The 20,395-nt window shown below is 35.7% G+C and overlaps 1 protein-coding gene across 2 annotated transcripts in view; it reads left to right on the top strand.

Annotated features, from left to right (window-relative positions):
* Positions 1-20,395, top strand: part of LRIG3 (leucine rich repeats and immunoglobulin like domains 3) — a 43,746-nt gene that overhangs the window by 16,845 nt on the left and 6,506 nt on the right. For both annotated transcript variants that reach the window (XM_080576965.1, XM_080576966.1), the window contains exons 4-14: positions 6,245-6,379; positions 7,015-7,158; positions 9,472-9,615; positions 9,925-10,068; positions 10,490-10,633; positions 12,063-12,143; positions 12,828-12,899; positions 13,281-13,352; positions 15,638-15,801; positions 19,045-19,365; positions 19,931-20,212. In XM_080576965.1, coding sequence (XP_080433091.1) covers positions 6,245-6,379; positions 7,015-7,158; positions 9,472-9,615; positions 9,925-10,068; positions 10,490-10,633; positions 12,063-12,143; positions 12,828-12,899; positions 13,281-13,352; positions 15,638-15,801; positions 19,045-19,365; positions 19,931-20,212 — 1,703 coding nt within the window. The remainder of the gene's footprint in view (positions 1-6,244; positions 6,380-7,014; positions 7,159-9,471; positions 9,616-9,924; positions 10,069-10,489; positions 10,634-12,062; positions 12,144-12,827; positions 12,900-13,280; positions 13,353-15,637; positions 15,802-19,044; positions 19,366-19,930; positions 20,213-20,395) is intronic.

Here is a 20,395-nt window from a genome sequence, read left to right as displayed (position 1 = left end):
CAGGCATAAGGCAACTTGGAGGAAGTCCCAAAAATGAGAGTGGTGGTAAACCATGTGTGACTTGGGCTGAAGTTGTGAGCAAAAAGCTAGAGCAAAGAAACTTACTGGAATTAGTTTTTGCAGTCTTTGACATTTGGTGTGGAGACTAAGAGGAAGTAAATGAAAGAATTTGAAAAGGAACCTGTCTTAGTCAGACCTGCAGACATGGAAACTAGATTTTTATGACAGCAATTAGATTGAATGATGGGAAAGGGAAGAAGAATCTAGAAACCCAGAGTTTGCTGTAGCAGAAATATAAAGTAGTGAGAGCCTAGACGAATGCTTTTGCAATGAGAATGGAAAAGAATGCAAATTTTATGAGCTATTTGCAGTGGAAAAACTGGCATGATTTTCTGATAAACAGCGTTAAAGAAAAAGATGAATTAAAAAGAATAATGGATCAGAAAAACAGAACGCTATTCTCATGTGACAAAATGGAAGAATGGCAGGAAATTTTACCATGAAAAGTTGGAATGAACTGAGATGCCAAGCGTAAGTAGTGGGTTTATATCATAGAGATGTGGTAGATGGTTATTGCAAGAAAGAGTGGTATGTGGTGACTCAGTGCCTTGAATGAAATAGAAGTAGACAAGGAGAAGGTCCCTCAACAGTTGAGATTTGGGGTAGACCTAGAAGGGCACCCAATCTGAAGTGCCTACGCTTCAGTCTGCACTCTGCGAAAGGGAGAATAGTCTCTGAAAGTAAAGGATAGATGTTTTTCTTAATGAGCCCATAAATCAGATTAAGAATGTGATTTATAACATTGGAGGGTGTTACGCTGGGTTTAATCTAGGTCATACTTAGAGCTGTGTAAGATTTTAGCATTAATTAACAATCATGGAGTGCAGCGAGTCTGCAATGGGTTATTATTTCTGTTGTCAGCTCCTGCTGTAATAGCTGTGTTTTCATTGCTTTTGTTTACCTTCATTAAAATAAAGTGATGAGCTTATGCATTCATTTGGCTATCACATGCTAAGTAACATGGTTATTTTGGAAAGGCCAAGAAGTGGAATGGGAAGAGTCCAGTGTATCAAGAGAAGAGTTTGGAAGGAAACTTTCATTATGTACTGATATTATGACTGGAATCAGGAGAGAACTGCTGTGAAGTATCAAGTGTTTGGAAGTTTGTATTTGCTTCTGTTTTCTTTTTGATGATGAAATCATCTCTGAATCCCAGAGCAGTTTCATTCTGCATCTTTCTCTACCCCTTTTCTCAATTTGGTTTGGGAATTAGTAAACCTTTGGTATCAAGTTTGGCACAGGGAATCAATAGGCTTCTGAGTTTTGGTTTTATCCTATAAAGCTATGACTACATACCAGAAAAAGCACAAAAAAATAAGACCAGAGACTTGCAGACATCTGACATGAAAGAACAATGACAGACAAGGAATGTGGAATGAAGGAGGCCTTCAGAAGAAAGACCTGCTTGCTTCAAGGAACATGTGGAGCCTGTGCGTCAACTGGACGGCAGACTTGTAGACTTAAAAGTAGGACTGGAAGTGAGCCAGCTCCTGGCTCTATTTCTGGCATCATCATCTCAGAAATATTTCACGTGAAACCTTTTTTTCACCATTTCTAACTGTTGCAAAGATTTTAAAAAATGAAGGGTCTTAATTCAATGCAATTAATCGGATATCTGATGATGAGAAGTTTGTAGTCCCATTCACTCACATCAGGAAATTTTTGTAAGGGGAGTGTTAAGCTTGAAATTATAACTATGATATTATAAGTAATGCAATTGTTCATTAAGTTCTAGCTAATTTTATTAGTCAACTGTGTAGAAATCAGACGAAAAATTTAATCTTTTCTCTCTCTTTCTTCTTGTAGGAGAGTTACTGAGACTTTTTTTGTGGTATGCGTTCCTTAAAGTTTTCCAACCTCATTCTAAAAGCCACAAAACATGAATCTTCCAGCACTTTCTAAGGAAGTTTATTACAATCTTGATCTTTCATCTTTACAAGATGAAGTAGTAGAAGATTATTTTTTATCTTTTGGCTAAGTTTTCTTCCACTCATTGTCTTCACATCATTGTTTCTTGTGAGAGCTCCGAAAGTCTGGAGGAGTTTGGGGGAAAAAAAGTGAAGGAAGCAATAGATGTGACAGCAGTTGTGTGACATCAGTGGGTGAATTGAAGGAAGACAGGTTGGAGCAACCACAAAGATTTAAAGAAATGTGAAAAAGGAGGCTTTGTGCTGTAATGTAATGGAGACCACCCTGTACGTGCTCGGATGTGGACAGTCATGTCTGCTTTGCCTGTGCTGACATGGCTGCCTCCAAGCCAGATGTAGTTTGGAAGCTGTGTAAACACAAGATCGTCAAACTAAACATCTATGAACCCCAGTGTCTTGGCTTCAGCAATGTTCAGAAAGACATATCTAGTCCTAGCAGAACATTTTTTTTCTCTTTATATATGCTCTTAGTCTTTAACAAGAGACTCCAGCATCATTGCATTTGCATGTTCCTAAGGCAAATTTAATATATCCTTTCAGCCAGGGATTAGTTGGGGGGCAGGAGTTAAGACGTCTTAGTCCAGAATTATAAAGGTGTTAAAACAGAGTTGTTTTACACCTAACAACTTTGGAAAACAGACTGCATAGACACAGCTCTCCAAAATTATTGTTCTAGACAATTGCAGTTTTACCAGTTTGCTCCACCTCCAGACTCACACACTTGCTCCTTGTCAGGATCGTGGTGTAGGATAAGAAGTCTAAGAGATTCTCAGAACACAGCAGGTCAAGATCTACCTGGAAGAAAGGTATGGTTGAGCAGGAAGTGCAGGAATATATATATATATATATATATATATGTGATATATACATATGAATATATATAAATATATATAAATAAATGTATAAATATAAATATATATTAAAATATATATATATATTTGTGCTGAGGTTTTGTTTAGAAAGAAAAGATAGGGCTTCAGGTCTTAATCTATTTCAGAGTTGCAGCTTCCATGTTATAGAGTGAGAGCAACGAGCAGTCTCATTTGTAGGCTTACATAGTTCGCTGAAATAGAACACATTGGATTTTGACAATCTTTATCAAAAGATACTTAGTCATACTATCTCAGATCTTAATTTTTTTTTCAGCAAATAAGAACTGTGTTGAAGTAGTGTTAACTAGATCCTTAACAAAATGGATACAGCAGTTGCTGTCTTGCTTTATATTTCCCTAGAGGCAAGGAAAGTACAAGTCAATATGTCAAATGTGTTGTAGCTGTTGTTTATATGGAATGAATCTTGAGATCATGATTGATAGGGCTGTTATAAATGTTTTGGCCTAGTGGTATGGCTAAAGTCATGAATGCAGAGAGGAAAAGCTAGGGTTTCTCATATCCCTAATGAAAAACTGATATTCTGTCTTAAGATGCTATTCACATGGACTTGTGTGAAAATAATTAAATCAGTCTGCATGCACTTATTTTTTTCTCCTGGAAGTTGGAGTGTAGACACTCAAATGTCGAGACATATATCCAAATTCATGCAGGTATGTTGGTGGTTTTGTCTGTATTCCTCAGTGCTCCTGCCTCTTCGTCAGAATCAGGAAAAGTTGTGAGGAAGTTGCAGCATGTTGTTGTTTCTTGTGCATATGAAGAAACTGATCTGACTGCCACAGGCATGCTTCCGTGAGAACTTGGTGCACTGGTTTGCTTGTTGGAGGGGGATCTCTGTCTGCTCTCATCTTCCCTTGAGGATCTGAAAAATGAAACCAGTGCAGTATGTGCAGCTCCTTTTGTCTGAGCACAGTAGTTACAGCAACTGGAAATTTCACTGGAAATTTTTTGTAGGGTGAGCAAATATGTACATCATTGTGACAAGACAGGAGGATACTGTTTGGTTGTGTTGTGACAATTAAACATGCTTGCATTTTCAAACATGTCCTTCTTGACTAATTTTGACATTTATTTGGCACTGATGAGGAAGCTGATACAAATTTTATTTGATTTACTTAAATGATGTTGTGAAGAAAAATTAAATTAGAATTAAATTCTCATTTTAACTAAAGTTGGACCTTAAGGTAGAACTGCCTTGGATGTGTTCAGTGCTGGGTAATCTCCTAAGTGTGAATTAGGGTGTTTGAATTTTTTTCAAGAGAAAACAGGCGGGGGCAATAAGCAGTGAAGCACTTAGATATTTTGCATTTTAGTATTTTTTACTAGTGGGGTACAGTGGGGGCTCATTGGATTTTCACTGTGAGATGGACAAGAACTTTGATGTGTAGCTCTGTTTCGGTGAACAAAATAAGTTACTTTTTCCTCATGATATGACCTTGTCATCACTGATAAAGAACATTCCCTGAAACAAATAAGCTGTATTTTTTGTTTTGTTTTGTTTATTTTTGTTGTAACCTGGCCTGTGTCAGGTAATTTGCCAGTTAGTTTAAGTGCTAATCTGAAGGCTGTATAAGAGTTTTATTCAGTTCCATTAGGTCCAACTAAACTTTGTAATACAGGGGCTATTATCCTGCCAGCTGTAAGGAATTTCTGTTTTATGAAGCAATGCTGACACAAAGACAGCACTGTGTAAGCCATGTCTATAACTGAACACTTTCACACTGCAATTTAGGAGGCGTGCAGTTCAGGAAATTGCTGGCTTCTGCTGGAGCACACTTTTACTGCAAGGAAAATTTTATTCGTCACTCAAGTAATTGGCAGTTTTAATACCTTGTTAGTAATTACCTTATAAACAAACTAATGCATAAAGGCAACTCTCTATGACCTGTTATCTAGCTCACAGTCTCATTTGGCCAGTGGAACTGACACATGGTGGTGGTGTTTGTTGTTTTTTATTAAAGTAATTTGTTTCCATTTATTATAAATACTTTCAGTTAAGAGTTAAAAAAAAAAAAGCTAAAAGAAAAAAAAAAAAAGGGTAGCTCTACCAGACAGCCTGAGGAATGAAACACGATACAAGGGCAGCATTGGAGGGGCTGCAAGATCACTTACCCATTCCCACATGTGGTCAGAAGGCCCATTAATCTAACTTATGGTTTAATTTTTGAGTCAGGATTTTTTTGTCTTAAGTAGTAATCCCTCCCTTGCATATGTGAGGATTGTCCATGCTATCCTAAATGTGTGGCTTACTATTTGATCCAGAGCAATTATTTCCAATAAAGGCACTTTCCAGAATCAATGTTTTTGTTGATAATTTAACCTGAAATTGCATTCGCCTGTGATCTCTAGAAGCTGGGGAGAGTGCCTAAATTTTGGTCATTCATTATACTAGGTACAGAGTGTACTGCAGCCAGAACTGACTTGAACTTACAAGGTAACAAGGATCATTTTGGGTTATGCTCGCTTAATTAATCATGATTACTTTTCCTCTATGTACCATTAACCCCAAACGAGTAACCCTGTTCACGTTGCTGATGTATGCATACAATTCTGCACATTATGCAACTGGAACGAAAAGCCTGGTAGTTGCTGTGTATGAACACAAAACAGGATTGCTGGAAAAAGTACATTTTATTGGAAGTAAAAGTAGGCGTGTTCCTTATAGTAGACCAGGATACCCATGTCTTTAAGTAGTTGCAGTTTTTGTTGTGGAATTGGGTGTGATGCTTTGCTGAAGCCTGACCAGACATGAAGTCCAGACCCTCTGTGAAGAGCTGTGAGAAGCACAAATTTTATTCTTTGCTAACACTAGAAGAAATTGCAGGATGAAATACTAGGTCTATTTGCAAAATTGTAGAATGTCTTTCGGGGGGGGGGGGGCATGCTGTCATTCATCTCATCTAGTTCTATTTTTATGGAAATTCAGACTGATTTTCATGCTGTAGGAATTTTCAGAACAAAGAAGGAGAATATATGGCTACTGTGATGTTAGTTTGGTTAAAAAAAAACGTAATCTAATTTCATTGCAATATTGTGACATATTGTTCAGTGCAAATACCAGATATTTCTGCATAGTTCAGAAATAAGTGATCATAAAGTTTCATGTCTTGTTTTAAAAGTTGTGAAATGCAGTAATTGGATGAAAGTACATTTTACATCCAGTTTCCTGGGAATATATTTTAAGAACTGTTGATGAACACATTTATTTATACCATTCTGGTTTGGAATTTGGGATGACTAGAAATTAATGGTCTGCTTAGAGAACAACCAGGGAAATTAAATACCAACTTTTGTAAGTGGTGCATAGTTAACAAGTTTTACTCTGGAAATGACAAGAGATTTTCAACTACTGTCCTTAAATTTCAGGACCAGTAACAAGATTGCCAACATTTTATCTGAACATCTGAAGCCATTTCAGAGTCTAGAAACTTTGGATTTGAGCAACAACAACATATCAGAGCTAAAGATATCTTCATTTCCTTCTTTACAGCTCAAGTATCTGTAAGTAAAACCTAGTATTGCATTTTTTCTTTTCAGGTTACTTTCAAAAAAAACTTGATAGAAATTTTTGGCTGTATTTTGAGGCACTAAATATTTTTTAATTAGATACCCACTAAATATTCCTACTTTCACGCACTGATCTTACTATCAGTTGCAAATTCGAATACATCTGTTGGTGCATGAAGTGTTCTAGTCCATAGTGAAGGTCGTTATCTTAAGATGAAACAAATAGATGTGTCTGGAGAGAGAAAAATAATTATGTAGCAAAGTGAACTTAAGTTGTGGGGGCTGGTCAAGTCTTGAGTTACATGGGGTCTTATGGACTCTTTGAATTCATGTTAATGCTTTTTATAGTAATGCAGCAAAGCCAAAGCTATGCTGAGAATAAAGTAATGGGGTTGCAACATAATATATTTTGGCAACATGTTATCTTCTGCCAATAATACACTCTTGCAGAGTGGAGCAAAAATATTGGTGGTGAAATACTATTTGACTGTGGATTAAGTTGTCAAGAGCTCTGATTAATGAAATTTCATTTATCGTGGAATAGGTAGTGTAAGAGCTTTGTGTTTCACTACTAGATATTAAAAAATTAAATACCTGTAAATTTAACCTTCTAGACATTGTTTCAACAGGTACATTAACAGTAACCGAATAACCTCCCTGGAGCCTGGTACCTTTGACAATTTGTCTACCACACTTCAAGTATTGAAACTGAACAGGAACAAAATTTCAGCAATCCCTCAAAAGATGTTTAAACTCTCCCATCTGCAGCACCTGTAAGTGCAACCTACAATTGGCTAATTGTTTTCAGATTTTCCAAAGCACTGGCAGTGCTTGAACTTTAGCCTTTAATTTAACCAGATGCAGAGTGAGACAGACACAGAAAACATATTACTACAACCCTTGCTAACCACAGCTTTGTACTGAACAAAACTAGTCTTATATATTGGTGAGATGTGAATAGTCTTTGTGTTAAAATTGTTTTTGCCTATTAAAAGAAAAAAAAAAGGTGAGACAAAATGGAGAAAGGGTAATAGCAGTATTTTCGTAAGAAAACATTGGAAAAATAGTAAGTGAAATAAGCTTATTTCATTCACTACATCAGTCTGTTTGTATTTTTATAGAAACATTTAGAATTGTAGGATCATTTAGGTTGGAAAAGACCTTTAAGATCATCAAGTCCAACCATTATGGTTAAATGGAGGGAATTAATTTGCTTTCAGAAAGTAGGACAATAAGCAATATGCTCGAGCAAATAGACCTCCGTCAATTTCACTGATATAACGCTCTCTATTAATATTTTACTTAATAAATAACAGATAAATCTATTGAATATGAAAGAGGCTGGGGAAACTTTTTTTTCCATTTTTCGAAAACCTGAATGCAGTAAGTTGACGAGGATGAGCTAGAACTGTGCTTTGTTAAATCCTGAATTATTATTTTCCATATAAGATAGTCAAGAGTTGAAAATTATAAACTCTGTTAGTTTATAATAAGTTTGAAAGTAAAAGGTCACAAGAACGGTGAATTGTTAGGATGCTTGACAAAACTGGAAACTGTGACTGCATTTGCACCCAGGAAAGACACAGTCAAATTTTTTTTTAAAGTTAAAGTTTTGTTTGACTTAAGCTTCTGAAGAAGTGTGTGAAAACAGTCCTGAAAAGCTCATGATATGATAATGATCTCAGTAGAACTTCTGATGTTCAGATTCAACTGAAATGTTGTAAGTTGGTAATGTTCTTACTTCCAAAACTTCTACTCATTCACAATTCAGTCAGTAGGCAGACCTAGTTATCTCAGGTAGCTAATTTGCAATGAAGGCAGAAAAAGTATATTATCACCTGAAAGAGGTATTCAGAGGAGGAGCCGGGAAGAGCTGAAGGCTATTCTTACTGAATGTTCTTTACAGCTTATGGACAGTCAGACACAGAGTAGGGTTTTATATTGGGTATTTGTTATCAGAGAGAGCTTCTATATACATGAGAGGAAAGTTGAATTATTCCAGGACTGAGACTCTGCAAAATAGCTGTGTAATAATATAGTTATATAATAAAATAACTGTATAGTAACTGTATAATGATAAGTATATAGAGAGAATTATTGAGGTCTTCATGTCCTGGAGGGAAGAAGAGGATTCTTCTTGGTTTGATGGGATGCAGGTCGATAGATCAAAGACTATCTTGAAGAGGCAAACGATCACTCACTACTATATGAGGGCCTTTTCTTAGTATTGTACAGTCCTGTCTCTTCATATATCAATTGCTGCTAAGAAAAAAAGAATCACAAAAAAACCTGTTAATTTGGCAAAGAGTAGCTAGTTTAAAATTCACCATTATAAAAGTAGTTAATGTTCTCTGTGATTGCACAGGGGTGGATTTCCTTTTTCATGTAGCTCAGATATCTGCTTGGGGTTGGTGCAGGTGTTGTGGCTGAAAAGGACCAAAACCAAGAAAACGTTGTGAAGAGCAGGAAAATGGAAAATACAGAGTGCTACCGTCACTGCAGCTAGTTCTCCAGCTAGTTATGACTTATAACTAACTTGGGTACATTTACGTCCCCGTCTCTGACTTAAAAGTGGTGTGTGTATAGTGGTGTCAGGGTGAGTGCCAAAACCACTGGGAAAGAGGGAAGCAACTGTCCATAACTAGTTGTGGAGAGTGAGGGAAGAATGCTTGACTCCAGATTAAGAGTGAGAAAAATTGTGCAGCGTATTTAATTCTGTGTAGGTTGGATTATTGATTGCAATTACAAGCCCAAATTTACAACTCTACTCCTGGATAGACACTGGGAACTTACTTTCACTTTTGAGAAGAGGATTAATCATGACATTCTACATCTACAAGTACTCTTTATATCTGAACATCAAGGACCTATCAAGTACTTGTTCTCAGTATCAGAAAGGTAGAACGGTATTAAAATAGTTAAACACAACCTATTACAGTAACATGTTCGATTTTTATTGCATCTTGTTTCTGTTGTTTTATGTGCAAGACATGTATTTAAATAAGCTTTGTTTCCAAGGAGGCAGGAAAGGTTGTTGGTATGCAGGTAAACTTACTCTGCTGTAACTGTAAAATTTATCGATGCAGGGAGCTGAATCGCAACAAAATTAAAAAAATAGATGGACTTACTTTCCAAGGACTTCCAGCTTTGAAGTCATTAAAAATACAGAGAAATGGTGTTACTAGGCTCATGGATGGTGCTTTCTGGGGATTAACCAACATGGAAGTCTTGTAAGTACCAACTTTCATAGATTGTGCTGATAACATATTAAGCAGAATAGCACATAAAGAACAGAATTGCTTGCTAAGATTTAAAGATGTTTTTGAAATAAACTGTTCTGGTGTGGTTTGAAAAGCAGCTAGTATTAATCACTACGCGTATAAAATAACATATTCTGAATGCATGCATACAACTCTAAATGTAAACAGAGCCTACAGCTATCTAGCTGGTGTCATGAAGTCAGATGTGGACCCATGGCAAAGCACGCACAGCACTGAGTTTCTGAGTCTTAGGACTTCTGTCTGTTTGTGTGTGTACAGGCAGCTGGACCATAACAACTTAACAGAGGTGACCAAAGGCTGGCTTTACGGCTTGCTGATGCTGCAGCAGCTCCATCTCAGCCAAAATGCCATCAGCAGGATCAGTCCTGATGCCTGGGAATTTTGCCAAAAACTCAGTGAGCTGTGAGTAGCTTTTATTCTATTCCAGTTTTGAAACCTGGGTGCATGCCAAAGCATGAGCTTCTTACCACTGATCTGTGAATTTTTCATAACAAAGTTTCCAAGGTGACAGCAACTTTTTTGTGTGTAAGACAGTTACATTTTGTTGGAAGAAATTGAAGCCAGCCATGACTGCTTCATTTCACTGTGGCAGTTGTATGAAAGCTGTAACACACTCATTTTCAAATAAAAGAAATTCATCCTGCAGTAATTTGTGAATAATCAGAAACGCTACATAAGCTGTATGGTCAAAAATAGTGTAGTGGATTTTGTGATAGTTGTAAGGGAAAGAACATTATCCCTGCCTGAAAAAATCACCTGGGTTGAACTGAGTAATAAGTACTGCAACATGAACATTAAAGTCCATTTTTCCTTGAACTTGCAGAGATTTGACGTTCAATCACTTAGCAAGGTTAGATGATTCAAGCTTTGTTGGCTTAAGCGTGCTGGTTGGACTATATATTGGAAACAACAAAGTAAACTACATTGCTGATTGTGCCTTCCGGGGACTTTCCAGTCTACAGACTTTGTAAGTTGACAGACTTGATTTTTGATGTAAAAACAAACAAACAAACAAAATGAAAAGGAAACAAACAGATTAAAAAAAAAAACAGTGCACAGAAGGGTTTGGTTGTTTTGTTTTTGTGTGTTTTTTAATGAAAATATGCACAAACTTTTTCTTAATTTTCCTAGGTAAGCATATTTTCCTAGGTAAGCATTTTTCTTTCAGTAAGTTATTCTTTTCAGAGTAGTTGTGAAAGGGAAGACTTCTTTCTTTCAGGTTGTGCACAATGGATGCTGGTAATTATAAGACAAACTTCCTGTGGCATTGTTAGGGTAAAGGCAAATTCAAAGGCAGCAGGCAGCACTGCTACCCACAGCTTTTGGGATCTGGGTCACAGTTGTGTCTTAACTGGATCAAAGTTTTCCATCGTGGTAGAATTAGGATGACACAACTCAACACTGCTTATGTTGATGCTTATACTGATTGAGCAATTGTTTTAGCATTTGATCTTTTTTTTTTTGAAATAGCTTTTTTTAAAGGAAGGAGAATAAAGAAGTAAATTAATTAAAAATATTCTACTTCATTAGATTCTTCCAATTCTGTATCACCAATTCATCTGTTACCTAGATGAATGAAATAGTTACTGTTCCCTCTAGGCTTTGAAATAGTTGTTAACATTCAGAGGTATATTCATTCCTTAGACATTTGGTGTATGCTATGTTTTTTTGTTGTTGTTTCTTTTTTTTAAGTATGTGGAGAGATATGGGTCATAAAAAGAGGAAGTCAGAGATTTGTCAGTTGCCTACATTTACATGGTAGGAATTAGGTGGTAGACTTCTCCTAGACTTGTTCTCCTGTAGCTCTACCCTGTTGATTCTTTGCTGAGACACCATCTTTTCACAAATCTCTCTAATCTTTGTGCTTCATAGATAATTTAACTACTACTGTGGACATTACAGGATATAAAAATGATTGACTTATTAATAAATCTCTGTGTTCTCTGTGTGTTAATGTTATGAACTTACAAAGGCGCAAATGTGTTTTCATTCAAAGGGGGCAACAGTTGATCCCTCCCTCTGATGTTCCTTCTGTGATAGTCCTGTATCTGAAAAACCTTGCAGGGGAATGGGGGAATGTGGGTTTGTTTTCTGACAGTTCTCAAACCTTTGTTTTTGTGATCTTTCTAATTCTCAGTGGAAAAAGACATAACTGATAGTTCTCAAAGTCTCCCAGTTAAAAAATAAATAAATAAATATATATATATATATAAAAGTAAGTAAGTAAATACATAGAATGAAGTAGCTATGAAGTAGCTAATGGGGAAGGGGGGGGTTGTGCTACCAGACAGCTATTTTAGAAACCGTTTTAAATAATATGCTTAAGAGCATACCTTGTTCTTCCTAATAGCTCTTGTGGTTTGATTTCTCTCCCTACACCCTTTCCCTTTAAACAGGGATCTGAAAAACAATGAAATATCATGGACTATTGAAGATATGAATGGTGCCTTCTCTGGTCTGGATAAACTTACGAAGCTGTGAGTACTGCTACAATATTTTGTCTGATTCCTTAAAAAAAATATTAGCTTATATTAGCTTATATTATGCCTGTTTCAAGAGGCCAGTCCAACATGATGTTATATTTTCCATAGCTGAGATGATTTTTCTCCCTTAGCATTTTGTTTGCTATAAAATATTCCTTTCTATAAACAGAACTTTCAGACTTTTCAAGTCAAATTAATCTGAAATATGCATTCAGATTTTAAATGTGGTTCTATTGATAGAAACCTTTTAGAAAGAATGAGGGTATCCTATAATACAGGAAGTGATAAGTGTATTATCAAATATTACAGAGGCATAGTGATAGGAATAGTCTTTGGTAAAGTAATGCAGCATCCAATGGAAAAGGCTTCCATGCAGAAAAGATATAATTTGCAAATGCACATCTAGAAAAAAAAAAAAAAGATGCTTATGTGTATACATTTAAGTAATCCACATCACTGAATTCTATACTTTTAACATATTTTAAAATCATTGTAAGATTGAGATGTTGATTCAAGTACAATAAATGGGTATATTTTAAGGGTGAGACATTTGCCTGCATTGGGGAAGATTGAATGGTGATTATTAGTCCAAGTTTAGAAGCAAATGCTACAAATGCAATTGTTTAGCTCCAAAAATGCTCCCATCTTTTTTTGCATTATATTCTTAATATTTTTCAGGGTACTGCAAGGAAACAGGATTAGATCCATTACGAAGAAAGCATTTTCTGGCTTGGATGCACTTGAACACCTGTAAGTAGTAGAAATTCACATTTAAGCCAACATTGGAAAAAAATGAATTTTGATACTAATTGAAACAACAATAGGACTGACAAGCTTTACTCATAACTTTGAATGGAACACTCTTACCCTGGATGATGGAGTATTCTTAAGAGGGTTCTTCTAATTTGGAAATCTGCTGAATATGAGCTTTGGTATTAATGCAGAAAGTGTTATGTGTATTAAGCATGCTATAAAACTCTTCAATATTATTGCTTTGGTTTTTGAGCTAGGGAATCATTTGTATATCAGTAATGTAGCAAACTATTCCTGGAGTCATCATGCTAAATACATTCAATTTAATAAATTACTCTTTCCTCCCCTAATGATTTTTACTTTTTTTTTTTTTTGTAGAGATCTAAGTAACAATGCAATTATGTCAGTTCAAGGAAATGCATTCTCACAAATGAAGAAACTCAAAGAACTGTAAGTTTCTGTCCAAAAATGTCACCTCTATTAAATGTGTATATCCATATAAATACATAAATAAGAGCCTTGTGAGATGTTGCCTGATGCAGTGATAAACTCTCGTTTTAACATCTCTGAAGGTGTCAAAGTTTTCTTACTTTTTACTTTTTAAGTGATGAGTGTATTTAAGTAAGATAGCGTAGGGTAGGAAATGTTCATTTTCTGCTACATTTGGTGTCTGGGGTCCTAATTTTAAATTGGCTGATCTCTAATAGATATTAGGTAAGGGAGACTTTGATGTAATGTGCTATAACATCAGCAATGCTATCGTTGAGCTGAAGCTTACTGGACCAGTGAAATGAAGTAACGTAATTCTTTTGTAAAGACCTGGTTGTCAGTGCTTATAATTGGGTCCTTCTATCCTGTAGTAGCAAAGGGACAGATCTTCACAAAAGTTGTGAAGCGGTCAATGGGAAGAATGTATTTTTTTTTAGTGAGCTTTTATTTTTCCTCTTTTTCTCTTGATTGGGGCATTAGATTTTATAGCTGCATTTTGCTGAAGAGAAAAATTTAGTCATTGTTCCTGGTGTTTTGAGCACAGTTAATACTTCCTTATTTCTCCTCTATTCTTATCTGTCTTCTGTAGTCAGATCTGTTGTTCTGAGTTTCTCTATTGTGTAGTGCAACAACAAACTAAAGAATAGCAAAAAGATACAGCTCTTATTTTGAGTACTTGGAGCTTCTCACTTGTGTTCTCCAGTATTACCGTGTTGGGCTCAGTAGAGAGGGTATCAAGAAACCATACATATTTGATTCATTTAAAGTTCAGTTTGACCCATATTCTGGCATAGCTGTAGAAAGCAGCAGCCATGTTCCTACACATAGCCAGCCATTTTCTGCCTTTCCACTTCCTTAGTTTGGATCTGGTTGTATTACTTGATTAGTTTGCTGAACTCAGCCAGCCAGTTGCAGGGCAATTGCTAGATTTGGCAAAAGAGAAGCTGTGGGAGCCCAGGACTGACAGGTTTTGATAGAGATGATTTGAAGAGTGATCAGATGTGATGGAATGACAGGCTAAAACACTACTCCAGGAGATGTAAGATGCTACAAGATACCAGTCCAAGAACACTTCAGTGAAGTAACTACTCAGAAGTTGCTGTTTTTTCTCTACTTCTCCTGAAACATGTAGTACACCTCCGTTATGTTGAACAAGATGTAGGCAGGTGTCTACAGGTGTCTGTTTACTTTCCCAGAAGTAAAATTATTTAATAAAAATTCCCATCTAGTTGTTCTATTCTAAGGCCTCTAGAGAGTAAATTTGAAAACAATATGACGTATCCTGTGCATCAGGGTAGCTAAAACTGCTGTGCTTTTGCTGCCTCCTAAGAAAAACAAGAATGCCCTTAGAACTTCAGTGAAATATGACCTGTTTCATTTAGATGTGAAATGGTCAGCTGCCATCCCTGGATTTTTATCTCTGCACTGTTAGGGTGAAAAGATAGCACAGGGCTTCTTCCTTTTCAAGAAAAATTCAAGAATTTTTATGCTAATTAGTATGTCTCCATTTACCTTTAAAGTTATTTTTCTCACTGGATCCATAAATTACTTTTCCTTTTTCTCCAAGAGTAGGTAATATTGCCAACTTTGATAAGAGTTTCATTACTGACTGTTTTTTAATTATTTTTTTGAAAAGGTGATTCTAAATTTTCAGCCAAAACTGAAACTCTTCCTACTTCACCTATTGACTGTATATACACAGAATATACCTTTGGCTTATTCTTTTATTTTTTTCTTTATGAATGTAGCTATTCACATAAGTTAGGTAAGCTGCTAATCATTCTTACACTTGTTATTGCACCACTGACTATTCTTCATCACCACGCTTCTCTTTTTAACCATCCTTCCCCAAGGTAAATTTTGACTAAAATGGAAAATGAGGGAATTGTCTCAGATTTTTTTTGATGTTAGCTTTCAGAGAGCCTTCTGGACTGTTGTCCTAAGTGCCCATTCTGTGTCTTCCACTGCTGATGGTAGTTTTGTACCTGGGACACTAGAAATATGCCTAATTGCCTGGAATCATGTATGTAGCAGAAACAAGGAGTTGAGGATAACATGTCTGCTTTGTAAAATATAGAAGTCCTGACAATACTGTCATCAGATTTGAACTAAATAGTATTGGTGTCTTTCTCGTATAATGTATGTATTTAGGTTGAAGCTTAGCTTTGTTACTGACTTGTGTTCATAAGGATCTGTTTAAAAGAAAAAAAGGCAAACTATCTTTGAATGGAATTGCTTTTTCTTAGGCACTTAAACACATCGAGTCTCTTGTGTGACTGCCAGTTAAAATGGCTACCACAGTGGTTATCAGAGAACAACTTTCAGAGCTTTGTAAATGCCAGTTGTGCCCATCCTCAGCTGCTAAAAGGGAGAAGTATTTTTGCTGTCAGCCTTGATGGATTTGTCTGTGGTGAGTCTATTCTCTACTCCTCATTTCATAGAAAAAAATTTTGCTGAATGAATTGATTTTTTTGTTGTGGTTTCTCTGATATGTTTTTATTTCACTAGTAAAATGGAAAGGGTTTAATATTTGTTAACATTTTCTTCTATGTTCCCAAACTTTGATGTAGAAAAAAAGTTTGTGGCTTTCTACAAGATGGGAACTGACATTTTTCTGACTTTTGTTTCATGTACAGCTTATATAGTACATAGCATAGTATGCAAGCGAAAGCTCAACAGTTTGTGGTGGTAAATGTATATGCTTCTAGATTTAAAGGATTTATATTGTTTAAATAACTATCATTTTTAAGTGAGACGTATTTTGGCAAACTTAAGATGCTGTTTGTGGTTCTGTTTATTTGTAAATTACTTTCATACTTCATCAGATTTGATGTTATTCCAAAGCTGAGAAAATTTGAAGGTAAAATAGACATATTCTGACCTTGTTTTGTGTGTGCTTGAAGTCTACTTTAAAAATGTTTGGGATCACCAAGTTGTTGTTTGTATTTCAACTGTATTTTGAAACATCCAATTTCCACAGTTGTGCTACTAATATTTTGTATTTCATTATGCCAGATAGTGAATGCTAATAAAATATTCTTACTTTACAGCGTGAGAATTTGAGGTGATAGCATTTGCCTTAAAATAACATCTCTCTTCATGTGTTTAGTAGCATTCATTATCACCTTGATGTACGTGAGGGAGAATAGTGAACATACACTAGGAGTTCAGAGCAAAGATGCAAGTGTATTTGAGTACTCTTACACGTTAAGTGAGAACTTGGAAAATCACAGGAAATTGAAAGCTAACAGGATGTCATATTTTTTTGTTGTGCGCATTTGATTTTTCTCTTAATAAAGCAATTCAAACTTTATATTCTTTGGAGACAACAGTTGTCATATTTGTCTTCTCAATAACTTTCATTTTGTTGCAAACTGGATTGCTTAATTTTTACTGTTTTTAATCATATCCTGTTTTCAGTGGCAAAGCAGGCACTGAATATAAAATAACACGTAAAAAAATTTATCCCTTCATGTTAGCAGTCAAATGTTTTAATATATTAATGTTAAATAATGAGTAGATGGTGCATAATTTAGCTAGTGCTGAAAAGTAGAAGTTGACATAGTGCAGGAAATTACTGATTGTTCGATAGCTAATGAAGTACATATGAATAATATATCATTATTTGTGAGAAACTCAGGCAATATATTCAGTTGGGGGATTTAAATATATATCTCTTATTTGTTAAACCACAGGGGACAGTGATCTTTCTTTTAGCTGCTGAATGCCATTTGTAATGAATTAATTTTAAAACATTTAAAATGTGTTGACAAAAAGGGATGTATTAAGAGTAAGTATATACATTTAACACATAAAGTAACTGATGCAGAAGTAACTAGAACCTGTTAATGAAATCAGTGGGTGTTTCACTGCTTGCTTTATTAAAACTTTAAAAGTGTGCTATCATTAGACCTTTGGATATACATGCATACCTTGCCTTATAAGTTTAAAATGATCACTTCTGCTTTTATAGAATTTTCAGGAGGAACAGATTATGCCTTATCTGAAACTAAAATAAATAATCTATTACATATTATTTGTGTAAGTGTATAAATTCTTCAAACCATGTGAAGTTACACTTTCGAAAACAGGAGACAGGAGGGAGTCACCCTGTATTTGTTAAAGGAAGGCACATGTTAGACAAGCTTCTGTGAAGCTAAAAAAGTAGGAAATCCATATAATTTAAGTTTTCTAAAAGCATGTATTTCAAGCTGAAACAAATCATGAAACATTTCTGTACCAAAGATACCTGTGGAAGAAAAGTAGAAGAGATGCTTTTGTGACCTGAATTAATTCAGTTTAACATAATGTTGCTAAAAGAGTATAGCCTAGGCGAGGAATCGTTTTCCATTATGTAATAGTCAAGTGGCTTCTATAAAGTAAGAAATATATTCCTCAAAAGTGAGAGTGTGTGTGTGTCTCTATGTTTGTGATACGTCTGTGTATCTATGTGTTTGTGTGATACATGTACTCAAATAAACATGCTGTACTGAAAAAAAAAACAGGTTTGCTGGTTTTATCCTGAGACGTTCTTTTGTATTCTGTAATATCTGCTTATTTGAGTGACTTTCTCACAGCTTCCCCCAAATAATTGCCACATTAAAGTATGTTGTTATTCCATTGATAATACAACTGAAACAGAGTGAAATATGTCCTGCTATCGTTTCATGTGGCTCATTTAAGTATATACTATGTTTTCTTAGTTATCTTTGGGCAAAGTCAATGCAAGTATCAACTGTTCTTGCAAACGCTATAATCGGTCTTGGAGGACTTAATACACGGATATGAAGGAGGTAAAACTAAGTGGCCTGAGTTTGGATTCAGGAAGGCTTTTCCTTCAGTACATGCAAAGTTTGGGCTTGAGCCTTTGTCGGTAGGTAGGAGACATCATGAGAGCTGGGAATACTCTAAGCTTTCTGCTTCTGGGAGACCAAGCATTTAATTGCCTACTCCTTTTGTACACGCAGTCTACATGCATTTGACAAAATAACTAGTTCAGAAGGCGACTAACCATGTGAAGTAACAGTCTTGTTAGGGTAACTTACAGTGAAAGGACCTCCAGAAAATAACCGCTTGATATTTTTGTGTGGTGTCTTCTTAAGGGATTCAGCACTGCTGCATTTGCAAGGTGTACCAAACAGCTGCAAATAATTTGAAAAATTACTTTTGTACGTGATTTTTTTTGTGTGTATGGGTTTGGGGAAAACCCTGGACTTTTAACTTGCTGTTTCTGATAGAACTATGCTTTCAATAAAGAAAAAATCATAGCAACCTCAGGCGTTGTAAAGATGAAGGGTAGGCTTCATGACTGACATTTGGAATAGTTCTTACAGATATCAAGGGGTAGTTCTTTTCAGTGCTTCTGTTGAACAAACTGTACATGCAGTCTGCTTTTAAATGTGCTTTCTCTTCAATAAGAGATGACTTGGCACAAAAAAAATCATAAATATGGCATCTTTAAATGCCCTAAGGCTGACAAAACTTAAAATGAAAGCATTGTGTATCCATTTTATAAATACTTATTTGACTCTTCTCTCAAACCTATAAAAACAAGTCGTACAAACTCTTTCTAAAAAGAGTCCTCAGGGCTCACATATATTTTTCTCTTCCTCAGTGTTACCTTTTGTTTTTCTCCCTTCTCCCCTCTGTGCAGATGATTTTCCTAAGCCGCAGATAACTGTCCAGCCAGAAACCCAGTCAGCAATTAAAGGCTCCAATTTGAGTTTTGTATGTTCGGCAGCCAGCAGTAGTGATTCCCCAATGACTTTTGCATGGAAGAAAGACAATGAATTACTGCATGATGCTGAAATGGAGAATTATGCACACCTCCGGGCACAGGGTGGTGAAGTGATGGAGTATACTACCATCCTTCGGCTACGCAACGTTGAATTCAGCAATGAAGGGAAATACCAGTGTGTTATTTCAAATCACTTTGGTTCATCCTACTCTGTTAAAGCCAAACTTACAGTAAACAGTAAGTATGTTACTTGTTGCTTGTGGATTTGAAGTATAATCATTTTAATCAAGATATGTAAACATATTTCTTTCCATTCTCATCATCTGCATCTTTTAGAAGATCCCTTAATAAGCTGAGATTTCTTCTTGAAATGTATCTGGTTCCAGGATCACCGTCCAGTTTTACATCTGGCCCCACTGTGCTGAACTAGTATAGCGAAAAAAAACAAACCAAATTTTTAGTAAATGTGACAAAGTCTGTGCAACACAACAGGAAAATACTAATCTAAATACTAATCTTTTCTTCACAGGGGGTAAGTCTATACTGTTTAAAGACAGTTTCTGTGGCAAGGTCATGAAGGAAGCTGTTAGCAGAAATTAGATTTTGATCTTGGTAGTCTTGCAGACTTCATATCTCCCTCCTTTTCTGTTAGCTGTCTATTGATAAATTCAGGTTGTATGGGTTTTAGTGCATTTTTAGGCCTAAGAAGAGTGTTAAAATAATGAATACGCTGTGCTAAAAAATAAATCTGTCTTTCATATATGATTTTTTATTCATTTTGGTATCACTAATTTTCCTTTAGTGCTGCCTTCGTTTACGAAGATTCCCATGGACTTAACTATTCGTGCTGGGGCAATGGCACGTTTGGAATGTGCTGCAGTTGGGCATCCTGTCCCCCAGATTGCTTGGCAGAAAGATGGTGGAACAGATTTTCCTGCAGCACGCAAGAGGCGTATGCATGTCATGCCTGAAGATGACGTATTCTTTATTGTTGATGTGAAAATCGAGGACACAGGCGTTTATAGCTGTACAGCTCAAAACACTGCTGGAAGCATTTCAGCTAATGCAACGTTAACAGTACTAGGTAAAAAATTGGCAATCCTTAATGACATAAATCTTCTTGAAGATCAGAACTATTGCTGAGCAGTTTTAAAATCATATGCTGACTAAAAATAGCATTATTTTCAAAGTGCTGAATAGTAATTATAATATTCTGAAATATTATGTATTGACACCTAATTATAGATTAGAAATATGTATTCCAGCA

The sequence above is a fragment of the Anser brachyrhynchus genome (assembly GCF_964034855.1).
Source record: "Anser brachyrhynchus genome assembly, chromosome: 1".
Classification (NCBI taxonomy): domain Eukaryota; kingdom Metazoa; phylum Chordata; class Aves; order Anseriformes; family Anatidae; genus Anser; species Anser brachyrhynchus.
This window is presented reverse-complemented; position numbering and strand designations above follow the sequence as displayed.